We start from the raw sequence: 22,441 nt of genomic DNA on the forward strand, positions 1-22,441 counted from the left end.
TGCAATCTCTTGATAAAACTTGAACGGATGAGGAGTTGCTTCTTACGGATGAGCAAAGAAAGTGGTTTCTTGAGAAGGAATCTACTCCTGGTGAAGATGCTGTGAACATTGTTGAAATGACAACAAAGGATTTAGAGTATGACATAAACTTAGTTGATAAAGCAGCATCAGGGTTTGAGAGGATTGACTCCAATTTTGAAGGAAGTTCTTTTGTGGGTAAAATGCTATCAAACAGCATCGCATGCTACAGAGAAATCCTTTGTGAAAGGAAGAGTCAATCGATGCAGCAAACTTCATAGCTGTCTTATTTTAAGCAATCACCACAGCCACCTCAGTCTTCAGCAACCACCACCCTGATCAGTCAGCAGCCATCAACATCAAGGCAAGACCCTCCATCAGCAAAAAGATTACGACTTGCTGAAGGCTCAGATGATGGTTAGCATTTTTTATCAATAAAGTATTTTTTAATTAAGGTATGTACATTGGTTTTTTTAGACATAATGCTATTGCACACTTAGACTACAGTATAGTGTAAACATAACTTTTATATGCACTGGGAAACCAAAAAATTCATGTGACTTGCTTTATTGCAATATTCACTTTATTGTGGTGGTCTGGAACTAAACCCGCAATGTCTCTGAGGTATGCCTGTATATTTGTTTTGGTGATTTGGGTGATTGACTAGACAATGTGCCTGTGAAGTTTGAAAGCAACACCATGACAGTTGCAAGAATACTGGAAGAAAGAATTGGAATTAAAATTCAGAATCATGTTGCCAAGTGTTGAATAGTATCCCAGACTCTTGAGAATAGCACCAAGGATTTACACTCAGAATCAGATGGGAAAAAAAAACTTGGAATTCTAATGGAATGCAGATTAGATATATTTTGTCAGTGTTGCAAAAAAAAAAAAAAATCATATTGGGATACTGAAATGGGAATATCATCTGTTAAAGCCAACACAAAGTAATTATTCCACAATCTTCAACTTTGTCCATTTTAAGTAGGCTTAAGTTGCGGTGTGGCAGATATAACTAGATGTTATCATTAGAAAGAGGTCCCTAAGTATAGTTAAGCTTGAGAAATGTGAGGTTTTAGTTTATAACTTAAGCTTAGCGTATATCTCCCAGGAAACATTTTTGATGCTTGTTGATCCTGCCTTGAGCAGTCAGTGCACTGTATGACATTCCCAAGCCCTTTCAGGCTTACTTTGCTCCCTAAGCACACGTGGTCAAGTCATCTGGTCTGAAGCGAAGAGAATTTTCCTTTTTCTTGCCTTTATCGAAAGAGAAATAAATGCATTTACTTTAATGCTGTGAAGATTTTTTTTTTTTTGATGAAGATGATGAACATAGTTATTTCTTTGAACCGCCAATGTCAACACAGACATTCAGCGCTTTCTCTCTGCCCTCTTTTGAACATAGTGGCTTTTCCTGTGTAGAGGAAAAGTTTCTAGACCAGAAAAATTAACAAGAGAAAAATACCTTTTTAAATCAAAACTAATTTTTCTTTCTTTTGGTTTGTTCCTAGTAACACTGCAAGTACTTTATAAGCTAAAAACAGCCAAAGTATTTGAAAAATCACGGAATAAGGATGACAGGCCAAACACAGATATAGTAGATGAAGATCCGTATGCTGTTCAGATCATCTCATGGTGTCCAGAAAGTCGAATGCTGTGCATAGCTGGAGTTTCTGCGCATGTCATTATTTACAGGTTCAGCAAGCAGGAAGTGACAACAGAAGTCATTCCGGTAATTAATATAACCATTTTTAACTTTATAAGATTTAGCTATAATGAAAATATTGTAGCAATTTTTTATTATTTTTCATTGTGTTCATGAAATTGACCAAAAAAACCCCACTCAAACTAGATTGTTTTTGTGTGTGAAAAATAATAAATTATGAAATTCAGCAAAAGTGAAAATTGTACACCAAGGTGTATACCAAGCTAACACAAAGCCATTTAGCTCAAAATATTTTTTGAGCACAGTATTAATCATAATATAGTTCTTATTTTTTCTTATTCCCCCCCCCCCCTTCAGAAAAGTCTCGGTTTAAGGAGGCTAGGCATTTTTTTTCCCTCTGGTGTTTACTTATGTACATCAGAAGGCATATAATAGAAATATCCGAGGGAATGCTTTTCCTAAATTATTTTTAAAAATTAGCGGCTAGCCAATTTCTTCAATACTAGGAAAATTTTAATAATTACCATATGGTAATTACCATACATCTTTGTGTTTCAGTCCTTGAGCTAAGTTCTGCTTTGCAGATGGTGAGAATAGAACAATGGGAAAGCTGCCTTTAAACTACACTACAATTAATATTAATATTGTAATAGAAAAGCAGAAAGAAATCTGAAATCATGTTGATCTTTCTGTTCTTCAAATATTATAATTTAGCTCAATGCAAGACTTATTAAACATGGAATTAAGTCCAGTGTGTACAGTGCTACAGAATGAATAGATAAACCAAGCTGTTCATATTCTGTATCTCTTAGCTTTGGCATTTCTGAACTGCTTAAAACAAGCCTTCTTCATAACAGAGTTTATTGTGCGCACAGAATGATAATTAAATGGGTCTTGTATCCAGTATTTCATTTCTGTTCAGTATAGTGCAACAAACTCTTAAACACTGGGAAATAGGTTAGCTTTTCAAGAGTTAGCAATTTTCAGATATTGAATCTGTCCAGTGGTTAGCATTACTCTCAGTCCATATTTCAGAAGACTGCATGTTTTTGTTTAGGTTGTGTTATTTATTAAGCTACAGTTATGTTAAAAAAAAAAAAAAAAAAGAGAGAGAGAGAGGAAAAAAAGGGAAGGGGGAAGTCCTGGACATCAATTTTAGCATTAATATCTTCACTTGCACTTAATTTAATTCATATATACTTTTCTGAAAGGCATAATTCAGTATTATGAGTTTGGGGGGTTTCTTCATTTGGTTGTTTTTTCTGTGTTTTTTCTTTTTTTTACTTTCATTTACAGATGCTGGAAGTGCGTCTGTTATATGAAATAAATGATGTTGAAACTCCAGATGGTGAGCAGGTACCACCTTTACCAACTCCAGGCACAGGTTCCAATCCTCAGTCCATTATCCCCCAGTCTCATCCATCTACTAGTAGCAGTTCATCTGACGGACTACGTGATAATGTCCCGTGTTTAAAGTAAGTGTATTCTGTTAGGATTTAGTTGAGCATGAAACTTTACAAGGATATTTATGTGATGAGAATGTATGCACTTTTCTATTATTACAGAAAATTAATTATTGGGGAAAATCCTGTATTTCTTAGAGCAACATTTTCCAAATATCTGAAAGCTGAGTTCTGTTTCAAGAAATTAAGTTTACAATGCTAGTTTCTTTAAACTTAATATTTCCAGCTTGTAAAAATCTGAAAATGCTTACCTCATCACTCTTCTGCCTGCTATGTGAAGTTTTGACATAGATGTTAATGTAGTATAGATCTTCATGCTTTAGTGCAAATATTTTTAAATGATAACAGTATAATTATTTTGAAGTCTTATTGTCTATCGGAATGAATAGGCCAGTTAACATTTTGCGGCTCTCCTTAACTTATAAGCATTCTGGTTGCTTTTGCTTGGGCTATGAAACTCTAAGGCTCTGGAAAACTAAGTGAGAGGTAACTGTTTATAGGCTTATAACAATAGTTTTTCATAACTCTAAGGGAATTACTTTGTATTTTGGGAACAGGAAACAGACAATGAAATAAATGTCCTATTCTCATGGATCTTCATCATTTAATTTTTGAATAAAGTTCTGCACAAGGGCTTTTAGTGCTCCCAGTAGAGGTCTTTGACCAGTTTTGAGTTTTTAATTTGTTTTTTTTTCTATATCAGACATTAAGGGTTTATGTGTGAAATTCTACTCATTTGAGAAATGAATATTAAAAGAACACTTACGATTTTTTTTTACTCATCTACAAGAGTGCATTAGGAGGCCTCTAGACTATCACCTTTTCCGAACAGAATGTATATTGCGCTTCATTGTCAGATGCAAAATTTATATATGTATATATGCTTTTGTTTTCTAAGGTTAAGACCCAATCTTGAATTTTAATTCCTTGAGCAAATCAATCCAAAAAAGAACTAATTCTGTTAATGGGCTTATTTTCTCTGGGTGGGAGTTTCCATATCTTATTGATTGTACTGAATTGCAGAACTAAGTTCTAAAGAAAATTGGAAGGAGTAAAAAAGTTGGAAAACTGAATTCTTGTAAAATAACATATTGGCAAACCAAAATAGCATTAATAAGAATTTATGGATAAAATAAGAGGATTTCAAAAGTTGGAGAAGCTTATGCTCTGCATAATCTTTCACCTTAGAAGATGTGAGAGTCCTGATCCTTTCTGCAGGGTATGTCTTAAGTTTGCCTGGTCTGCCTCTATAATCATTTACCTTGCTTGCAATTTTATTTTTCTTCCACATTGTCAGCTTTTGTTTGTAAGCACCTATTGATCTCAGTACATTGTACTTCTGTTTTCCTTTTCAGTGCACTTCCACACCCACACCCCCATTCTCTAAACTTATTATTTCTCCTTTTTGGGAACTTTGAAACAAGTCTGTAATTCCTTCCTTTTAGATGCTGAACACCTTTTTTCTATTCAAGTCAATATATAGTCAATATTAGAGTCAGTATAGCTGTTACTTCTTGCTCTGAAGGGGAAACTGTAGTATTTGTGATCATTGGTCAAGTCATTTTCAATTAGGTAATGATTTAAAAGGCCCTTTAAAAAAAAGTGAATGACCGCTGTTGATGTGTTTTCTTCCTGGTTGCTTTTATGTGTTTAAGTGGTTTTTTGCAATTTTCCAACTTCAAAGTCCAGTGTCACATAGGATTGAATGAATTCTAAGCCTACAAGAAAAAAGAAAGTATAGGGAGTCATAAAAAGATAGCATGTTTTGTTTACATTGCAGAGTTAAAAATTCTCCCCTCAAGCAGTCTCCAGGCTACCAAATTGAGCTAGTTATCCAGCTGGTGTGGGTGAGTGGAGAACCTCCTCAACAGATAACCAGCTTAGCAGTCAATTCAGCATACGGCCTGTAAGTATATTCTACACAAATTTGTTTTTTCATTATTTTGTTAAAGCAGTTGCTCTTAAAAATTAAATCCATGTGTGTACACATGTACTGCACACACACACGAGAGGCAATCAGTTTCCTGTCCTTAAAAGATAATTCCTTTGGGTGAATCATGGCAGAACTTGATCATATTAACATCAAAATCATTCTTCCTCACCTATGTTGGCACTGTAGAGACAATAGTAAATGTCAGTTGAGACTTCTGTCAGATAGGTTGGCAAGTATAATGACAGTGATCTCCTTTGCTCAGTGTCACATGTGTGTTTTCAGGAAAACACTTAAACCAGCACTGCATTCTAAAATAGTAACTTATATGTAATTTAGAGTGATCTTTAAAATTAAGCTCTTAAAATTCTGAATAGTAAAAAATACCAAAATAAATTTATACCAACATTTGATTAGCATTGTCTTTCCTCCCACTTTTCTTTTTCCAGAGTAGTTTTTGGAAACTGTAATGGTATTGCCATGGTTGATTACCTCCAGAAGACAGTGCTCTTGAATCTTGGCACTATTGAGCTGTATGGTTCTAATGATCCTTATCGCAGAGAGCCACGATCTCCCCGAAAAACTCGGCAACCATCTGGAGGTGAGGAGACTAGAGCTTGGTTTAACCAACTGTACCTTTCTTCTGAGCTTATCTGGGCTATTAGTGTCTGTTCTTTGAATATAATCGTACTCTTTTTCCATTGTAGCTTCATTCTTTTTTCTTGATCAGTCTTTAATGCCACTCTTCATGTGTTTGTTACCTCATGTTTCCTTTAAAAACATTGTTTACTGGAATCTAAACTGAGACTTGATATCATTACTTGTATTCTTGTATTTTTAATTAGTGCAAGTATGTCTAAATGAGTAGATGGGAAAACACTGAGGGGGAAGGTTTATAGGTAGAAGTAAAAATGCACAATAAATTTATGCCAATTATAAGATTTTAATAGCATGGCTTCAACAAGTGTTAATATCCTGGTATTTCTGATAAGCCTGATACCCATATTACATGCTTATATAAACCCACTAATGTTTGCAGATAGGCCAGTACCTCTGCTGGGATCTTCTGACTTCTTAGTTTAAACTTTGTCAGGAATGTCCATGATAATCTAAAGCAAGTTATGTATACTGGTATGTTAGTTTGAAAGGAAGCCTTTCATTTAAATGAATCAATTCCATGTCCAAATTCAAACTAGTAACATGCATCCTGTTTTGAAAAAGACTTTGTTTTAAAAAGGCACATGTTTAAGAAAGGTGTTTCTTAGCAGCTGAGGAGGAAAATGACCTTTCAATCAAAATTTTAGCCTTATTATTGCCAAAACAAAAAGTTAGTATTTTTTAATTATTTTTTTCCTCCTTGTTATCTAGTGGATTTTTTTTTTAGTTAATTTAGAAAACAACTAAGGACAGAGCTATGAACAAGGTCACTGGTGCCCAAAATGATTATTTTTTTGATAGGATATAAAAAGCTATTCAAAAAACTTCTTCATGTCTAATGTTAGTTTATCAGGAGTGATCCAGAAGAAAGTTCAGGTAAGTTTTTTATTAAATTTATTCAAATGAAAATGGGCACTCTGATACATGTTTTAATAAATCATTGGTTTAAGAAAGATCCAGTTACCACCAGTCAATTGAGTTCAACTGAGGAAACTGCCCTAAAAAATATTGACATAGAAATGCAATTCATGGCCTTTCAGATAAAATCTTTTCTTCTAAACAAATAAAGACTTTTACAATGAAAAAAAATCCTTTTTGAGAGAAAAAAGAAAAACCTTACTGGTTCAATGTTTTAATTCCTCTTGGGAGCAAAGTTCTGCTTCATACATTTTAGATTATAAATTACCTTTTGGATTATTAAACCCCACTTGCTTTTTCTTATCTTTTGTTATTTTGATATATTGGATCTGTGTGACTCAACCTTAATTTACAACTGTATGTCCAAGGTGTTCATGAATTTAGTCTCTTCTGCTCATGAATATAATTATTGTTACATTAAATCATATTTATATTTTTCATCTTATGTTTTAATGCTAACAATCTGCATGGCAAAAGCATCTTTTAAACCTGATTATACTAGTTTTTCAGCTGGCTTTTTTGTCTCAAATGTACTGTTAGTGTTTCCCTCTTTCCTTTTCTCATTGCTTCATTAAGGTATGCTGACTGTGGCTTCTTGCATGTGCCGCCTTTCTAACTTATATTCAGAATCTGTGAAAAAACTTCGCACCTCTTATATGTCATCTCATGGCAATAAAATATTTTTGAACATCTGAATTTGATTTGTTGACTTGCTGTTCACTCACCATGAATACTTTTGTTAGTCTATTTTAAGCAATCACAGATATCTATTGTATTTCCCAATTGTGGCATCTCTAAAAGAAACTTGAAGGGAAAAAGCAACCATCATACTCTTTTCGTTTTGGGGAAAGAAAAAAGAAGAAAAAGGAGATCCTGACTCTGAAGTTACTGTTATCTACAGAACCTAGATTTTACCCACCAAATGTTGTGTAGTTTTTGAGATCTGAGGTTAGAACTTTCCATTACTTGGTCCACTTTTTGGCCAAGAAGGCTTCAAAACTCAAGTTACAGATGTTGGGGTGGTTTGGTTGGTTTGTTTGTTCGTTTTACATTGTAAAAGACAGTGACTTTTTTTTTTTTCTTTTACAAGTGAAAGCTCACTTCTTCAAAGACCTCGTTTGTAGGGATCTGAAGCACTTGTGAAGCATTTGTGTATTGCATAGCCCTGTAGGAATTCCAAATAGGTAATTTCCCACCCTTTTTTAGTGAAGGAGATGAGAATCAAAATAACCTCAAGGAAGAATGGCCTGGAAGTAAAAGAGACATGCTTGAGATCATGGTACAGTTCTGTTAGTTCTGTGTTTTTTTTATTTATTCCCCCCCCCCCCCCCCCAAGGAGAAAAGGAATGAATTTCAGGAAGGCTGTGCGCAATAGCTAAATATTGCTCTCTGCATGCTTCTCCATCCTCTGTTGCCAAGGGAGAAGGAAAACTTCCACCTTAATATGTTACAGAACTGAAAACCAGGACCTGTCAATGCCTTAACAATGGAAAGGGAAGCAGAAAATGGGCAGAAGGCCCAAAACTGGTCTCTGGAGCTAGCAATTGTAAAGCTTAATTTACTTGGAGTTTTTAATTTCAGAAAAAAGTTTTAACAGGTTTGTAATGGAATGGAGTTGGTTTCTTAACTGCGTAGTTAATTCTCCCTCCCTCCCCCATCCACCCAATATCTTGTTTAGCTGAAGTTACGTGCTCAGTTTCCTTAATACAAATGTGAAGAGATTTTTTTTAACACTGAAAGTGAATTCTCTAGAGTTAACACTAAACATTTTTAATGATTTGTATTTCTTTCAACGTAGATGTTCTGCCCAGACTGTTGATAGTTAACCTTAATTAATAAAGCATTATTGCTGTTTAAGTTTTCACAAATGATAAGTTAGTTAAGTTAAAAGCACTAGCCTTTGTTATCTTTATAGGATAGGAGGTATTGGAGCTGGTCAGAACACTGTCAGATTTTGCATTCTCCCTTTATTGAACATTGAATACCTGGATCGGTGTTCTTAAAAATGCAAGGAACTTGCATTTTCTTGCTTGTGTCCTGAGATAGAATGCCTTCATTTAATTCTTTTATTTCTATCTTAAAACATTTGTATTTTAATATATCTAAATTTTGTATTTAATTTTTATGCATAATATGTTTTTCAACAGCTGTACAGCTCTAATAACCTTCAGGGACTATTAGTATTCCTTTTCTAATCCTAGAATAAGTGCTTATACGTGCTGTGGATATCTTAGAGAAACAGTATATCTTCCCATTCTCTTTGAAACTACCACAACTAGCTTAAAAATAATAATAATGCTACCCTATGTGTGCATTCAGCCAGTTTTTTAATTAGCTACACTAAGTTTATAAGTATGTGGCAGAGCAGCATGTTGTTATGGTACATTGTGTCTCAAGAGTAGCAGAACCAAAAATTAAATGATTTGAGGATAGAGAGGAGTGGGAAATTATTCTGTGCCACTCAATGATTTCTGTAGGTTTTGACCAAAGTAGCAAGAAATAATCCTTCCTCATTAAGAACCCTGATATTTGTATGTTCCCACATGAAGTGTCTATTTAGTAGATCATTAGTATCTGCTTACATATTTATAATATAGCAAAAGGCATGTCCTGAGTTAACGCGTTGAAAGTTTTTAGAAATACTTTCTTCAAAAAGTTCGTAGACTTAGTGTTATGTATCTCCTAAAATATGAACAGAAATACGAGATTTTCCCTTCACTTGCATTGCGAGAGAATATGATGTATGTGTCTGTCATTTTTTTCTTCTCAAAAACGAAATTCAGATTCTTATCTTAAAGCAGCATCTATTTAGAGACAAGGCACTCTCCCATAGCTAGGCTGTATACTGTCATTTCAGGCTAACTCAACAGACACAAACTCCCAGTTGAGATCATGTTTTGGAATTTATCATTGATTCATACCAGGTACCTTACTCACATGTTTTGGGTGGCAGTTTATAGTTTGTGAAGCGTATGGTATGTATGTTTTTGAAAAAGAAAAAAAAACAGTCTGGCTGTGTCTCGAGACTCTTGCTTGTTTGGTTACACTGTTTGCTAAGTATGATAGGAGCATCAGAGTGATTAAGAACACCACCAGTACTAGTACCAAATATACAATTAATAAATTTAAAACCAAACATCAAAGAACTTTTTTATAGACAGCTGAGTTATTTTTGCCTGCTTACTTATGTAATTAAGTTCACATAAGACTCCAACCTTAACTTCTGCAGCTTTGCTTATTATTGATGGGAGTTAGGTTTTATATTATTTCTCAACTAGTACAATATAACAACTTTTATGTGACTTAGATATATATGTAGTGTTTCTTAGTATTACCAGAGACAGTTTAGCATTATTCTGAAAAACAAAAGCAGTTTTTGCATGCATATAATATCATTTTTTCTTGTTTATTCAGAAAAAAGCCTTTTCTTAGGGTAACCTAAAGGGTTTCAGGACTGAGGTTGAATCAAACCTGAAGGAAATACGTACTTAGATCTTTCTGTGGTTTGTTCTTGTTTCCCCATCCCCCTTCCTCTTTGAACTGGATCTGGACCTGAACTTATTTTCAAATTTTAACTTATACTGGATCTAAACCAGACCAACATCAGCTTGTAGCTAAGCCAAAAGCAGAACTGAATCAGAAGGTTTGGGAGTTTTTTGTTAATTTTTTTTGTTTGTTTTTACTCTTTCAGGTTAATTGTATTTAATGGCAACTTTTATATCTTCACATCAAGTTAGTTCTAGTTGTAGTTTTTAAATAGCTTTGTTCCTGGTCTGGTAAATTGTAGTTTTTTCTCAGATATAGCTGCTGGAAGTTTAAGTGAAAAAATTGGCCCATGTTTAACAAAACTTATTCTATGTATCAATTTCAGTTGTAATGCTAGGGGGAGTTTTAATGTAGCATGTTAATTTCTATATCTTTCATAATATGATTCAGTTTCTTTTTTTTATATTTATTTCAAATTTCTTGCTACTAGTGTTCTGAGAGAGAAGTTTAAAGCTTATTAGAAGGTCATTTTTCCATATATCTGTGTTCTGTTCAGGTTGTAGTCTTTGCAATTCTGAAATGGAAAATCCTAGATTGATGTGCTTTTGTAGTCTTTATCAAGTTGCACATATGCTGTAAGCGTGAAACCAGAGAACTTTGCCAGGAGAGTCAGCTCAGTGCCTGTACACACACTCTTTATATCAAGATACCTGGGGATATAAAAAGAACAGCGTTAACAATAGGTATACCAGTTTCCTCTTACGTTGGTCATGACCAGAGCTCCATAATTCATAGACTTAGCTCAAGTCATCCTTGTTACTCTCCTCTTAGTGTAATAATGAATGCAATCATTATAACTAAAATTACTTCTTATCTATTCCTGTCCTTTTCTCCTTCCTCTTTGAGAGATGGTTGTGCAGTGATGGTTATGCTAAAATCTCCAAAGTTTATAAATGTGCCATAAACACCGTAATTTTAAAATGTGGCATAATGAGTGTCATAAAACATTTATTCTTTAACGGGGTAAGTACCTAACATTTAACAATTGTGTATAACTTCATGATGAGTCTCTCAGGAGTGTTTTGGGGTTTTCTGCTGGATCAGTTGATAAGAGTTATTCCTTAAGATGAATCAAGTTTTAGCCTCAAGACTTCTTACAAAGGAAGAAAGCATATAGGCGTATGACTTCATTCTTCTCTAGATACTATTCCTGTCAGTGAAGGATTTCACTTTTCACAGGAAAATTAGTGTGAAAAATTAAATACTTTCCATGAGGATAAAGAATTAAAATGTTAAAAGAAAAGATGAGGTTAAGTACCTGAAATGCATCTTTGGATAGTACACTTCGGCTTCCTAAGGGAGTATAATCTGGAAACAGCATATCTGCTTTCACGAGTACAATACAGGTTTGTCATCCCAGCATCTCTGATGTGAGAATTTACTTAGCATTCAGTCAAAGAACATTCTTTAAAGCTGTTGCTTCCAGTAATGAGCCCATCCTCATAGTATAATACTGCGTTGTCCATTGTTGTCCTGACAAGTCAGAACTGAAACTGTGCTTTGATCTGGAGTAATAAGTGTTCGTATTTTTGAGTAGTGTGTTGTAATAGGACTTCATGCATGTTAGATATGTGTAGCATCTTAGTGGCAGCGTGAGCACAGCACCATGCCTCAGCTAGCAAACTTTTATGTAGGCCTTGGGGAAGAGGTAAAGTGTTGCAATTGTCAGAGCAGTTCTTACAGACTACTTCCCCCTTAGATCTGGAGAGAACTCAAAAATTTAGTAGGTTGCATGAATTGCTTTGGACCTATTTTCTTTCTATCTGTTTCTGGCCTGTGTTAGAAGAATACCTGCATTATTGTGCATACCCAAATTATGCTGCCCATGCAGTAAATTCAGTGGTCTAGGTTTACTATGCATATGTGTATTAGGTTTGTTGCTTTGTCACAAGAGGGAGATGGTAGTGTGTAGCTCTCACCTACCAAGTCAGCGGATATAATCTACCCAGTCATGTAAGTGCACAAGTGACGTATGGAATAAATCATTCCTTATTTACCCTTAGCAGCACCCTTGGTACTGAAACTTCCATGATCCTCACTAGTGCGTACTTTGTTTTTCCTAGACATGCCTGTTGACAACTGTTGCTCATCATTGCCATCGTTAGAACATACATTTTTAACCTACAGCTGCTACAAGAATGGCAATGAACTGGCATTTCTCAAAGCCTTAAATTCAGGCTTTAGACGCCTGTGAACCTGTTGGGTATTCCTTTGTAACATTTGCAAGAGCTGTTTTCCCTCATACTTCAGGATTGCTTTCATTTTCAAACCACGTTCAACAACTTTGCAAGGTTTCTGTTGGATAACCAAAACAGAAAGAGAGGGGGTGGGAGGATGGGGGATGGTGAGAACAGTCAAAAATGAAAACATTAAAATGTGAAGATACTTGTTCTCCATGAATGGAGCTATTTCTTCAACTTGTGGTACTAAAAAAGTCCACTTCAAGGATTTGGGACACCCAAACTTTCATTACAGAAGAGAAAGCTTTTAATCTGCTTGGTATGCTGTGCCTGGCTGCTCCTGCCAGGACTTCTTGTTCCTGTTAGTGATGACATAGCCCATCCAGCAATAAAAGTGTTCTCTAAGGCTTCTGCTTTCCACTAACTGAAAGAGCAGGGAGATACTGCATATCCCTGTTGCAGAGCAGGGCTATGTTGCAGGTGTGATACAGAGCATCCTTCTGGATGTTAGCTGGCAGAGGTGTCTAGCCGCCTCCATACAGGTTTAAAAGATGCCTTTTGCCCAGAAGGAGACTGTCACATTTTCCCCCTCATTCTCATTTAAAAAGTTCCCAGTCTGGCAGCCCAGCACAGTCTTCGTTTGGTGACTGTTCCCAGTACCAAAGACCCATGACTGTGTTTTACGTTTATACAGAAACTTTATGAGGATCTATCTCTAGAGTACTCTTTGTGGGTTATTAGATCTCACAAGGCATATTCCCAGAGTGGTTACCAGGCCCTTTCAATGTGTAAGAAGAGAGCTCTATGAATTTCCAAAGATATTAACAGAAAGGTCATCTTTTCTAGGCTGACATCCACTAACAGGCCATCTCACAAAGATCGCAAACACTGAATTTGTTTTAGATTCCCATGTGTTTCTAATACTGTCGGGTGCTTCCAGAGTTGGAATCTTGCTTTCTCAGAGAATACATACCATGACTATCCCATGGTGCTCATTGATTTGCTAATAAACGTTTGGCTTTTCTTCCCCCCCTCCTCTCCCTCCCCCTTCCCCCCCCCCCACCCCATATAGTGAAGACGTATAGCTTCCATGTTGGATATTTCTATATATTGAAATTGGTTCATGGACTGCCGTTAAGCATAAGCTTAACCTACCCATAAGGTCAATTGCTAATTTCAGACAGTCCTAGTCATTATGAGTTTTGAGGTACAAGCTGCATATGCTCTTATAAGCAATCTAAAAAAAGACTATTTTGCAAACAATGAACTGTGTGTGAACACAGCATACCTTTAATATGTTCCACGTTGACCCAATATTTCAAGAGAATGCTTTTTTCCTTTCAGTGATTATCTTTTTTTGGTATTTAGAAAACTATAAAAATTGAATTGAAGAATAGAGCAGTTCCTATATTTTTTCTTATCTTCTGTTAACAGATATGTACCAATGCACTGGTGAAAATGGGTAGAATATGTCTGTGTAGACACTCTGCGTGTGCAAGCCCTTGTTGCCTTAGCCCTTCCTCCCCTCAGGCTGGTTATATTTGAAATCTTTGTGTGCATGCAGAAACCTTTCATTCTAACAAATATTTCTCAACTACTAGCATTAAATACTATGTACTTGTTTGTGTTAGTGTCACATGCCATGACACCTATGAAGAAAAACATAGTTATTAGATAAACCTAAAGATGAGTCACTACTCTTAAGATATCAACAAAATATACTTTTCTTAATCCAGGGCAGTCTAGCTAGCAATTTCTTGTCAAAAAGGAAGAGGAAAAAAAAACCCCGCAAAATTCTTTGTATACTTCTAGTTAACCACATGGAATAATATTTAGGGCATTTATGAGGCAAGTTCCATCTTTTCTTCTAACTGTGGACTCTTACGCTTTATTTCCTTCACTTGAATGGAAGAAATGACCTTTTGGTATTAACATACTGCAGTTATTCTTGTGATCAGAGTGGACAATGTTGTGTTAAGAATTTAGTGAAATCTCCCTGTATGAGGAAGAATACTTTCAATAGCAGCCTATACCCTAAGTTCTCTAAGTGACATCACTGAGTTTTGCTGGAAAGTGAACAAGGTAACAGCAAATGCAAAGCATATCACTATAACAATGGGAAAATAATATGTGAAAAAAGACACAGTAGTGGTCACGTGTTGGTCCAAGAGTGTTCTTAGGAATTCCTTGATCTTCAAAGTCCTCTTTCGTCTGACTTTCTTTTGCAATTATGTACTTAATAACACTGTAGGATTTTTTTTGTCAAAACAGAAATGACATGTACTTAATATATATCCATAGCATGTAAATTAACTGTTCTGTTAACAGTCTGTCTTGCTGAAAAGACAGTGTTTTCACTGAAATTTAATGAGGAAGTGTTTTGTAAAACCCATCCAGAAAACTTTACAGTAGTATGAAGTAAGTGACTTTACAGTCACTGTGGCTGATGTCCAAATGAAAAAATGTAATTTGTAATATAAATTGTACCACAACCAGCTGGTTAGAGCTTCTAACTGTAATAGAGGAAAGGCTAAAATAGCAGCTGTACTTACTATACACTGTTTTTTTTGTGTTACAGCTGGTCTTTGTGATATTAATGAAGGTACAGTGGTGCCAGAAGATCGCTGCAAGTCACCCACTTCAGGTAATTACAAGTTTCTCGGTTCTTCGGTATTTTGTTTGCACAGAGGATGGCATGCATTAAGTAAACACTTACTAGTTAAATAATTATATAAAAACTGTCACCTTCTCACAACTTGTTTGATTTGTCATTACAAATTTTGCTAGGTGTTGCAAAACTCCAGTTTTAAAACAAGACTAATTTAAGAGATGTAATAGGAATACTTCATAAGGATGAGTGAAGAGATGCACAATCTGAAATATTCATGCTTTAGAGAGCATATCCACTGCACTGGAATTTATGAAATGTTGGCAAGAGGTGCACAGATTCCTGTGATAGTTCAGGTGACTGGTGTTTCAGAGAGGCCTCAAAAGTGGCAAAGACTGTTTCTGTAAAAAGATCTAGTTTACTTCTGCTTCCTCATAAATGGTAAATGACTATTTTCCTTCAGAATCAGAGGGCTTCAGAAGCTGTCATTCTTGTTAAGGTTTAAAAAAAAAAGGGGGGGGGAGGAGGGGGAGTGGTTAGTTACCACTACTATATGTGACTCTCTTAAAGGAAAACCTCAGCAATATGTTGTACTGCTTAGAAGTTTGTTTAATGTTGGCCAGTTGAGACTATAGCCATGCAAATACTTAATAGTACATGTCGATATATAATATTAGGGATGAATATTTCAGATAGTAGCTTAAAATATTTCACTTGCCTCTTCCCCATTACTCTGACAGAACTTGTAATGGCATACATCACTTTATCCATTTCAAAGTTCTACACTAAGTTAAAAGTCAAAATTGCAAGTTTACTCAAGTACTTGGAGAACTGGAGGAGTGTTTCATTACTCTTTGCAAAGAAATTCAAAATAATAATCATTACAGGAAACTAAAGGGAGCTACATGTGCCATTTTAGCCTGTATGTTCCAAAGTCTTGACTCTCTCCTCAAGAACTTGAAGAAATGTATTGCTTACTGAATAATTTCTTTTGTGTTGGACCGTAAAGGAAGCAGTTGCAAAACTGGAATGCCATTGATTACAACCAGTCTTTATTAGCTGCCCCATCTCTGTTAAAAGGTTTACTATTTTTGCCAAGTTGAAAGCATAACAGAACAAAATACCCTGTTTGTAACTTCAGTAGAAATTTTAACATAAACTTTTATTTCTGATTTGACAACTGTCCTTTGATCTTAATTTTAAATTGTACAAAACTTTAATCTAGATCAGTCAGCATGTCATTCTCTTTCCCAGTAAGCCTTTCTTTCTTAGGGTAAATAAGACTTATTTACAATAAAAATAGAATTTGGATAGAAAGCCAAATTATTAAACTTCATATTTATTTTATTAAAGAAAAGTAAACAACTTAGCTGAAAATGTGATTTCATGACATATCTGCCTAACGCAGAGTACTGGCATGCTGAAGTTGTCAACTGCACCATCATTTTCAATGAAAGCACATTTTTTAGTGATGTTTAGACTACAGTATGTCTTTTCTATTTGCATCTTTCAATATTCAACCTAGTATCTGTAAGCAATTTGCTCTGCAGCACTGCTGTTGCAGTGAATCACTTCCTCTGTCAAGATTGAGGAGACTGATGCTAACTGTTACTAAGCTATTTGAATTTGACCAATATACATTAAAAAATTCCAGCTAAATCTAATTTCTAATAAAGTCTACTTGATCAAATGAGAATTACCACTGAGCAAAACAATGCCCAGGCTATAAAATGTGTGCAGGTAATATCTTGATCTATACTTCTTAAAGGCTACATCTTTTCTTTCCCTAGCTCCAGCATTTCTCAAGTGCCAGCCCAAACCACTTCCAGCTGGAGTAGCTAAAACTTAAAATACCATTTAATTTGCTTTAGAGGCTTTCTTTCATAATTTGGAGTTGAACTGAAATAAAATTCAAATCACCATCTTGGCTAACAGTGCAGTGAGATCAAGCCCAAAGACAAGAATCAAGGTTTATGTGGAAAAATCCTAAATTTAATAGTTTACCTCCTCCATCTCCCTGCCATCTGTTTATGTTTATGAATTAATACAATGTGTATATTTCTTTTTAAAAGAATCAAAAAGTTGGGCAGCCTAGAACAGACACTATATTCAAATGTCCTGAGCGGAAATAGAATTAGGGGGAAATTCCTAATAGTGCCTTGGCAGGAATTAAGTTCTAATTTAAAAGCTGACTACCTGAGAAGACTTTTTTTTTAAAGTTAGTTCACATTAGTATAAACTCTAGAAGTTTAGAGATCCGAATATTCTGTGAGAAGAGTATATAATGGTACAGATACACAATAGATCATAGATACACAATACTAAAGAAAAATAAGGCTAGAGTGTTTAAAAAAAAAGGGGGGGGGGGAATGGACTAAAGATGGAGGGGGAAAACTGTTCACTCCCCTGTAAAATAGCTATTTAGAGTAATGAAGTTGGCCTGTGCCTTGCTTTCCTCAGTTTTGTTCTCTCGTCCTGTTTTTTGGTGAACAAGGTGAGCTTCATGACAGGCTTCTCCTGTTTTCCTTTGAGAAAGGCGTGAAGAGAGGAGGAGGGAGGGTGGCACCTCACTGATACTGAAACCTTTTGTTTGTGGTCCGGGGAAGGCCAGCCCTTGTGGAGGTGCTAGCGAATGCAGTTATGGGAGGAGCTGCAATTCCATAGGTTTGGTTTATAAGTTTTGCATATTCTGTAGAATATGAGAGCATTTTGTAGAAATCAGCAGCACAGTATTGGTGAGCTTCGCGTGCAGGACAGAAGTCACATTTAAATGAACTTTTTCAGTATAGGCGCTGGCTGTTCAAGAAGAAAATATACTATGCAAGACGTATTTGCTTGTTACTAGCTTTAGTAAGGGGGGGAGGGGATTGGCAATTGAATAAGTTGTTGATATTGACTATTGCAAAATGATAGGTAAAACAGATCAGTCGCTGTTTAGGTGGAAGCCTGGGTTTGCTCAAGTGATCTAGATCATCTGCCTGAATGATTAACCCTTTCAGTGCCCAGGTGAAGAGAAGTGGAAGCTAACTTGCACTTGATTTCCTTCAGTGAGTGATTATACAGTTTAGAGAACTGTGGAAAGGGCTTACCTGCCCATGTGAGTTAGGACAGTATCCTCCAGTTTTAGTAACACAGAGCTAGATTGCTATATAAATAATGTGATCATACAAGAGAAATAATAGCTTTATTTCTCCTGCTTTTTCTACAGAAGTGAAGAGGTAATAAGCTAAGGCCCCTGAAGCATTCATCTGACCCATAAAACATTGTATAGCACTGTAAAGTGTCATGCTTTTGTGTGTAAGAGTGTTAAAATGTTTGCATTCTATTTACACTTTTAAAGTATAAAATCCAATGAAATTTGGCATCTTCAGTTAAATTCTGTTTTAGTTTCTTCACAACAGTGTAGGCCTCAAGTTGTGGCCTATTGCTATCACTGTCAGTTTTTCAGTGTTAAGGATTCTGAAAAATCCCAGGTTCCAGTGCTGGCTCTGAGTTGTCTGCAGAATAGTTGAAGAACTGTGGCCCAGAGCAGATTTATTGAATTAGTAAGAAGCAAATTTTCAAAGCTGTGTTTATTGCTACTGTCTTGTTCTCTCAATCACAATTTGGATTAATTCTTATGTCTGGAACCGTGATTAGGACAGCACTCTGTTCAGTGCTGTTCATTTTATTCAATGTGGGAAACATTTACAGCAATAAACTAGCACTGTGCAACATTGTACCTTGCATTATATTTTTTGTGGTTAATCTCAGTGTGGCAGGAGTTCCTGTCATGTCATAAGAATTCAGCTACAGAGACTATCAGTATCTGATATTGGATCAATGTTTTAATGCATCTTTGTGTGTCTCCCTTAAACACAAAACTTTTATTAATACATAGTTCTTGTGTCAAAGATATATGTTTGTATATCCATCTCATTCTGTCTTCACTCATAGGTTCTGGTTCACCAAACAATTCTGATGATGATCAAAAAATGAATAATTTTATAGAAAAGGGTACAGTATTTTTCTTTTTTAAAGTCTTTTTTTTTCCAGTTCATCCTTTGATACACTTAGATTGACCTTTTTTATTAAAATATTATTTACAGTGAAGACCAAAAGCAGAAAGTTTTCCAAGATGGTAGCCAATGACATAGGTAGGAACTAGAAAAATTCTGTTCTGTTCCTAATCCAGTGCCTTAATCTATGCAACACTAACCCAGCAGGAAAAAAAAAATCAAATTTCATTGCATATTTAGTTAATAATTTTTCATTATCTATGCTAATTGGTAATTCTGTGGCTGCTTTTGTGCTAAATACACTGGGTACAATAATTTTAAAAAATCAAGGATATTGGTGTTTTAAATTCTCTGATCTTACAAATGCACTTTTCTGCATTTTCTGGATGGGTGGAATTCTAATCTAAAATACTAAGAGTTCAGTCTATGCAAGTCACAACATTATTCCACTATTTTTTGTGAAGGTACAGTCTCTTTGAGAACATCTGTTTGATTTAATTTCTTTACATGGTACATTCATAGCCATATGGCCAGATTTCTGTATTAGAACAGTCGAGTTACAGGTAGCATCATATTTTCATTTAATCATCTGGAAAAGGACTAGTTATATATAAGTACACCCCATTACTATTCCAGAACTGTGTTTTCCTTGTGTGTCCACCAAGGATACAACACCTTACCAGCTTCAGAATCTTGGGCTTTTTTTTTTTTTAATTTATGAACAAATGTGCCTTGGAATATGTTGTATACAGATTATAGATTGAACCCTTTTATGATTAGAATAAAAATTAACTCTGCTTATGACAACTGGAGCTATAAATGAAGCCGAGAGGTTGTGTGATTTAATTTTGGGAAAAGGTCTCTACTTCTTTAACTGGTGTGCAGTTAATTTCATTTCAGAATCACTACATTAATGTTTCATTTTGTTTTTATTTGGTGTATTAGTATGTGGTTGCAATAGGATTTACTTTTGCCTCTTTAGTTAGGTCTAAAAGTTGAATCTGTATTGCATATCGTGACACTGTTTGCTAAACTATTATTTTTTTAGATTATATGTTGAAGCATAAGTTAAGGCTAGGGAGGAGGAGAAGATTTCTTTTCCTGCGCCCTGCCTCTAATTTACTATTTGACAACTTAACTTTTATCCTAAGTTATTAATGATTTGTTCCCTTCCATCGCAATTTGGTAATTGAGAAGCAAAATCATTCAAAATTCAGTGAGGTAAATATCGATAAGATACAGGACATTCTTTGGAACCTGAGGCACAAAACGAGGGAGGAGGGAGAGTGCCTCTGCCTCAGTACTAGGCTGAGCACTGCTTGCAGGAACGCATTAAAGGGTAAGATATAGGAGGGGAATAGTGATCGTTCTGGTACTGGTAATGGTGGTGATAGGGGAGAGGAGCTCTGAGGCAGTGGAAGCCTAAGACGAATTTCAGAAAGTAAATGTCTCTCAAGAACGTATCATTATGTCAATTCATCTGTATTTAAAAAACTGAGTACCATTTACTTTAATATTCAGTAATATGTTCTACTGAAGGGCATACAGGCCAATGGGAAACTTGTACTCAGCTCTTCTTATGAGAAAAGCAGCACTTAATCTTGTGCATGTTATGTCAGTGCCTGTTGATGAGCTAATATTTTCCTTTTGTCCAAAGGCCGTCTCTTCTGAACTTAACTTGTGCAGAAAAAATGGGGTTTTTGCTCTTTTGTTTTTGACCAGTATGTTTGAGCATGACTTCGTTACTTTTTCACTTTTTTCTAAGAATATTAATAAAATCTGCCAATGGTAATTCTACAGAAATTTTGGTGCCTGTTTCAGTTTGAAACCTTTCCTTTCCAAAGGAAAAGAGCAGTTGTGAATGTTTTTACAGCTAAAATAATGTAGCATTTATTTACAAGTAGTAGTGACTTCTTCAGAAGGTAGATTAAATGCTGAGTGAGACAACAATGCATTTGATGTGTAATTCATCTCTCAGTAAGCCCATATTTTAAGATTTGTGTAATTTACACAGTTTATATAGTTGTTTCACCTGTTTTTTTGTTTTTTGTTTGTTGTTTAAGAGTTTTGAGTAGTTGGATGCCATACAAATAATCTTTTCTTCACGACCATGTTCTATACCTTATATCTGGCATGATTATTCTGCATGACTCTTTCTGAACTTACACTTTAAACTCTCCTGAATAGCTGAAATATGGCAAAATGCTTTGCCACTTGTTTGGTGTCAGTGGTTGCATGTTTTTGCATTTCACTGTTTTAACCTGAATTGTAGCCAGCTGAATATGACTGGACAATGAATTCTGTAAAATGTGTGTGCCGCTTACTGTCATCAACTTCACCCTATTGTACAACAGTTTACCTTCATCAACTGTGTTCGGATGAAGTTTGATGCATGTAGCATGGATGTAGTTCTTTGCAGTGGCATACAGTGCAATCGAATTCAAGTTCCTTCCATTCTTTGTCTTTGCATGAAGTATAACCTGTCAAATGGGTTGCTAAAAGAACAAAAATTATAACTTACATATGTAATTCCAGTTACTGTTAATATCATTCCTGTGTTTTTGTCACATGTCACATTGGAACAGTGGGTAAGAGAAGAAGACTTCTTTGAAAGTACTGAGAGGAAAGTCTAGCATTTTCCAAACTAAGGAGAAGGAATTTCATTTCAGTGATAAGACTCTAAGGTGGTATCAGAAGACCAACATAAATATGCATGCATTTGGAAATACGAAGTCATTCTCAATTTATATCATTTTATTATAACTTACACAGATTCATCTTCATTTCTGTAGATTTGTATCATTAGTGACAGTATCAGGCACAGGATTCTTGCTTCATTAAAGGGTCAAAGACCATCCAAGTTTGCAGCAGTAGCATAAATAAAATATAATAGCTTCATGAACCAACACTTTCAGTTTACCATATATACTTTGTTAAGTTCGGTTGGCTTAAAGTTGACTTTGTGGCTTTACTAATCATTTATAGGAATTACAGGAAATACTGTGGCCATTATTAAAAGCATTTGTTTCTCTTAGAAATGGCAAATATTTGAAACTATACATAATGCACTGGGTTGAAGGAGTACAGAAAAGTGTACCAAATCTAGATGAACTTACGGGGAAGAAAACAGAATGAAATGTTTAATTTCTTAGGCCAACATGTCATTCTTATGGAAAGGCTTTGTGATCCAGCTTCAGCTGAAGGAAAATCTAAGCTGTTTTACCCTTATTTTGGTCAGTTAATTATTGTGCATGAAGAGAAGTGTCTGGCTAAATATATCACTACTGATCATATCAGAACTGCAGAGATACTGTATCCTCCATTTCTGGAAGGAACCTTAGTAAAGGTATATGGAAAGTGTTGCAGACTCTGAGACACTTATATAACTGTTTCAGCAGATTGTGTTAAATACTTTTCAGTGAAGTTATAGGTTTTATTTCTTCTCTGCAAGTGCTCA

At 35.3% G+C, this 22,441-nt stretch overlaps 1 protein-coding gene across 4 annotated transcripts in view; it reads left to right on the top strand.

The window, feature by feature from the left end:
• Nucleotides 1-22,441, top strand: part of STXBP5 (syntaxin binding protein 5) — a 129,193-nt gene that overhangs the window by 80,072 nt on the left and 26,680 nt on the right. For 2 of the 4 annotated variants that reach the window (XR_010883737.1, XM_067293542.1), the window contains exons 15-20: nt 1,530-1,750; nt 2,981-3,159; nt 4,928-5,053; nt 5,527-5,678; nt 14,957-15,022; nt 18,923-18,982. Coding sequence is in view for 3 of the 4 variants with exons in the window: in XM_067293542.1 (XP_067149643.1) it covers nt 1,530-1,750; nt 2,981-3,159; nt 4,928-5,053; nt 5,527-5,678; nt 14,957-15,022; nt 18,923-18,982 (804 nt within the window). In the remaining variant the exon portion in view is untranslated. The remainder of the gene's footprint in view (nt 1-1,529; nt 1,751-2,980; nt 3,160-4,927; nt 5,054-5,526; nt 5,679-14,956; nt 15,023-18,922; nt 18,983-22,441) is intronic. The other 2 variants (XM_013945418.2, XM_067293543.1) reach the window with 1 other exon arrangement.

Source organism: Apteryx mantelli, chromosome 3, assembly GCF_036417845.1.
Source record: "Apteryx mantelli isolate bAptMan1 chromosome 3, bAptMan1.hap1, whole genome shotgun sequence".
Taxonomy (NCBI): Eukaryota; Metazoa; Chordata; class Aves; order Apterygiformes; family Apterygidae; genus Apteryx; species Apteryx mantelli.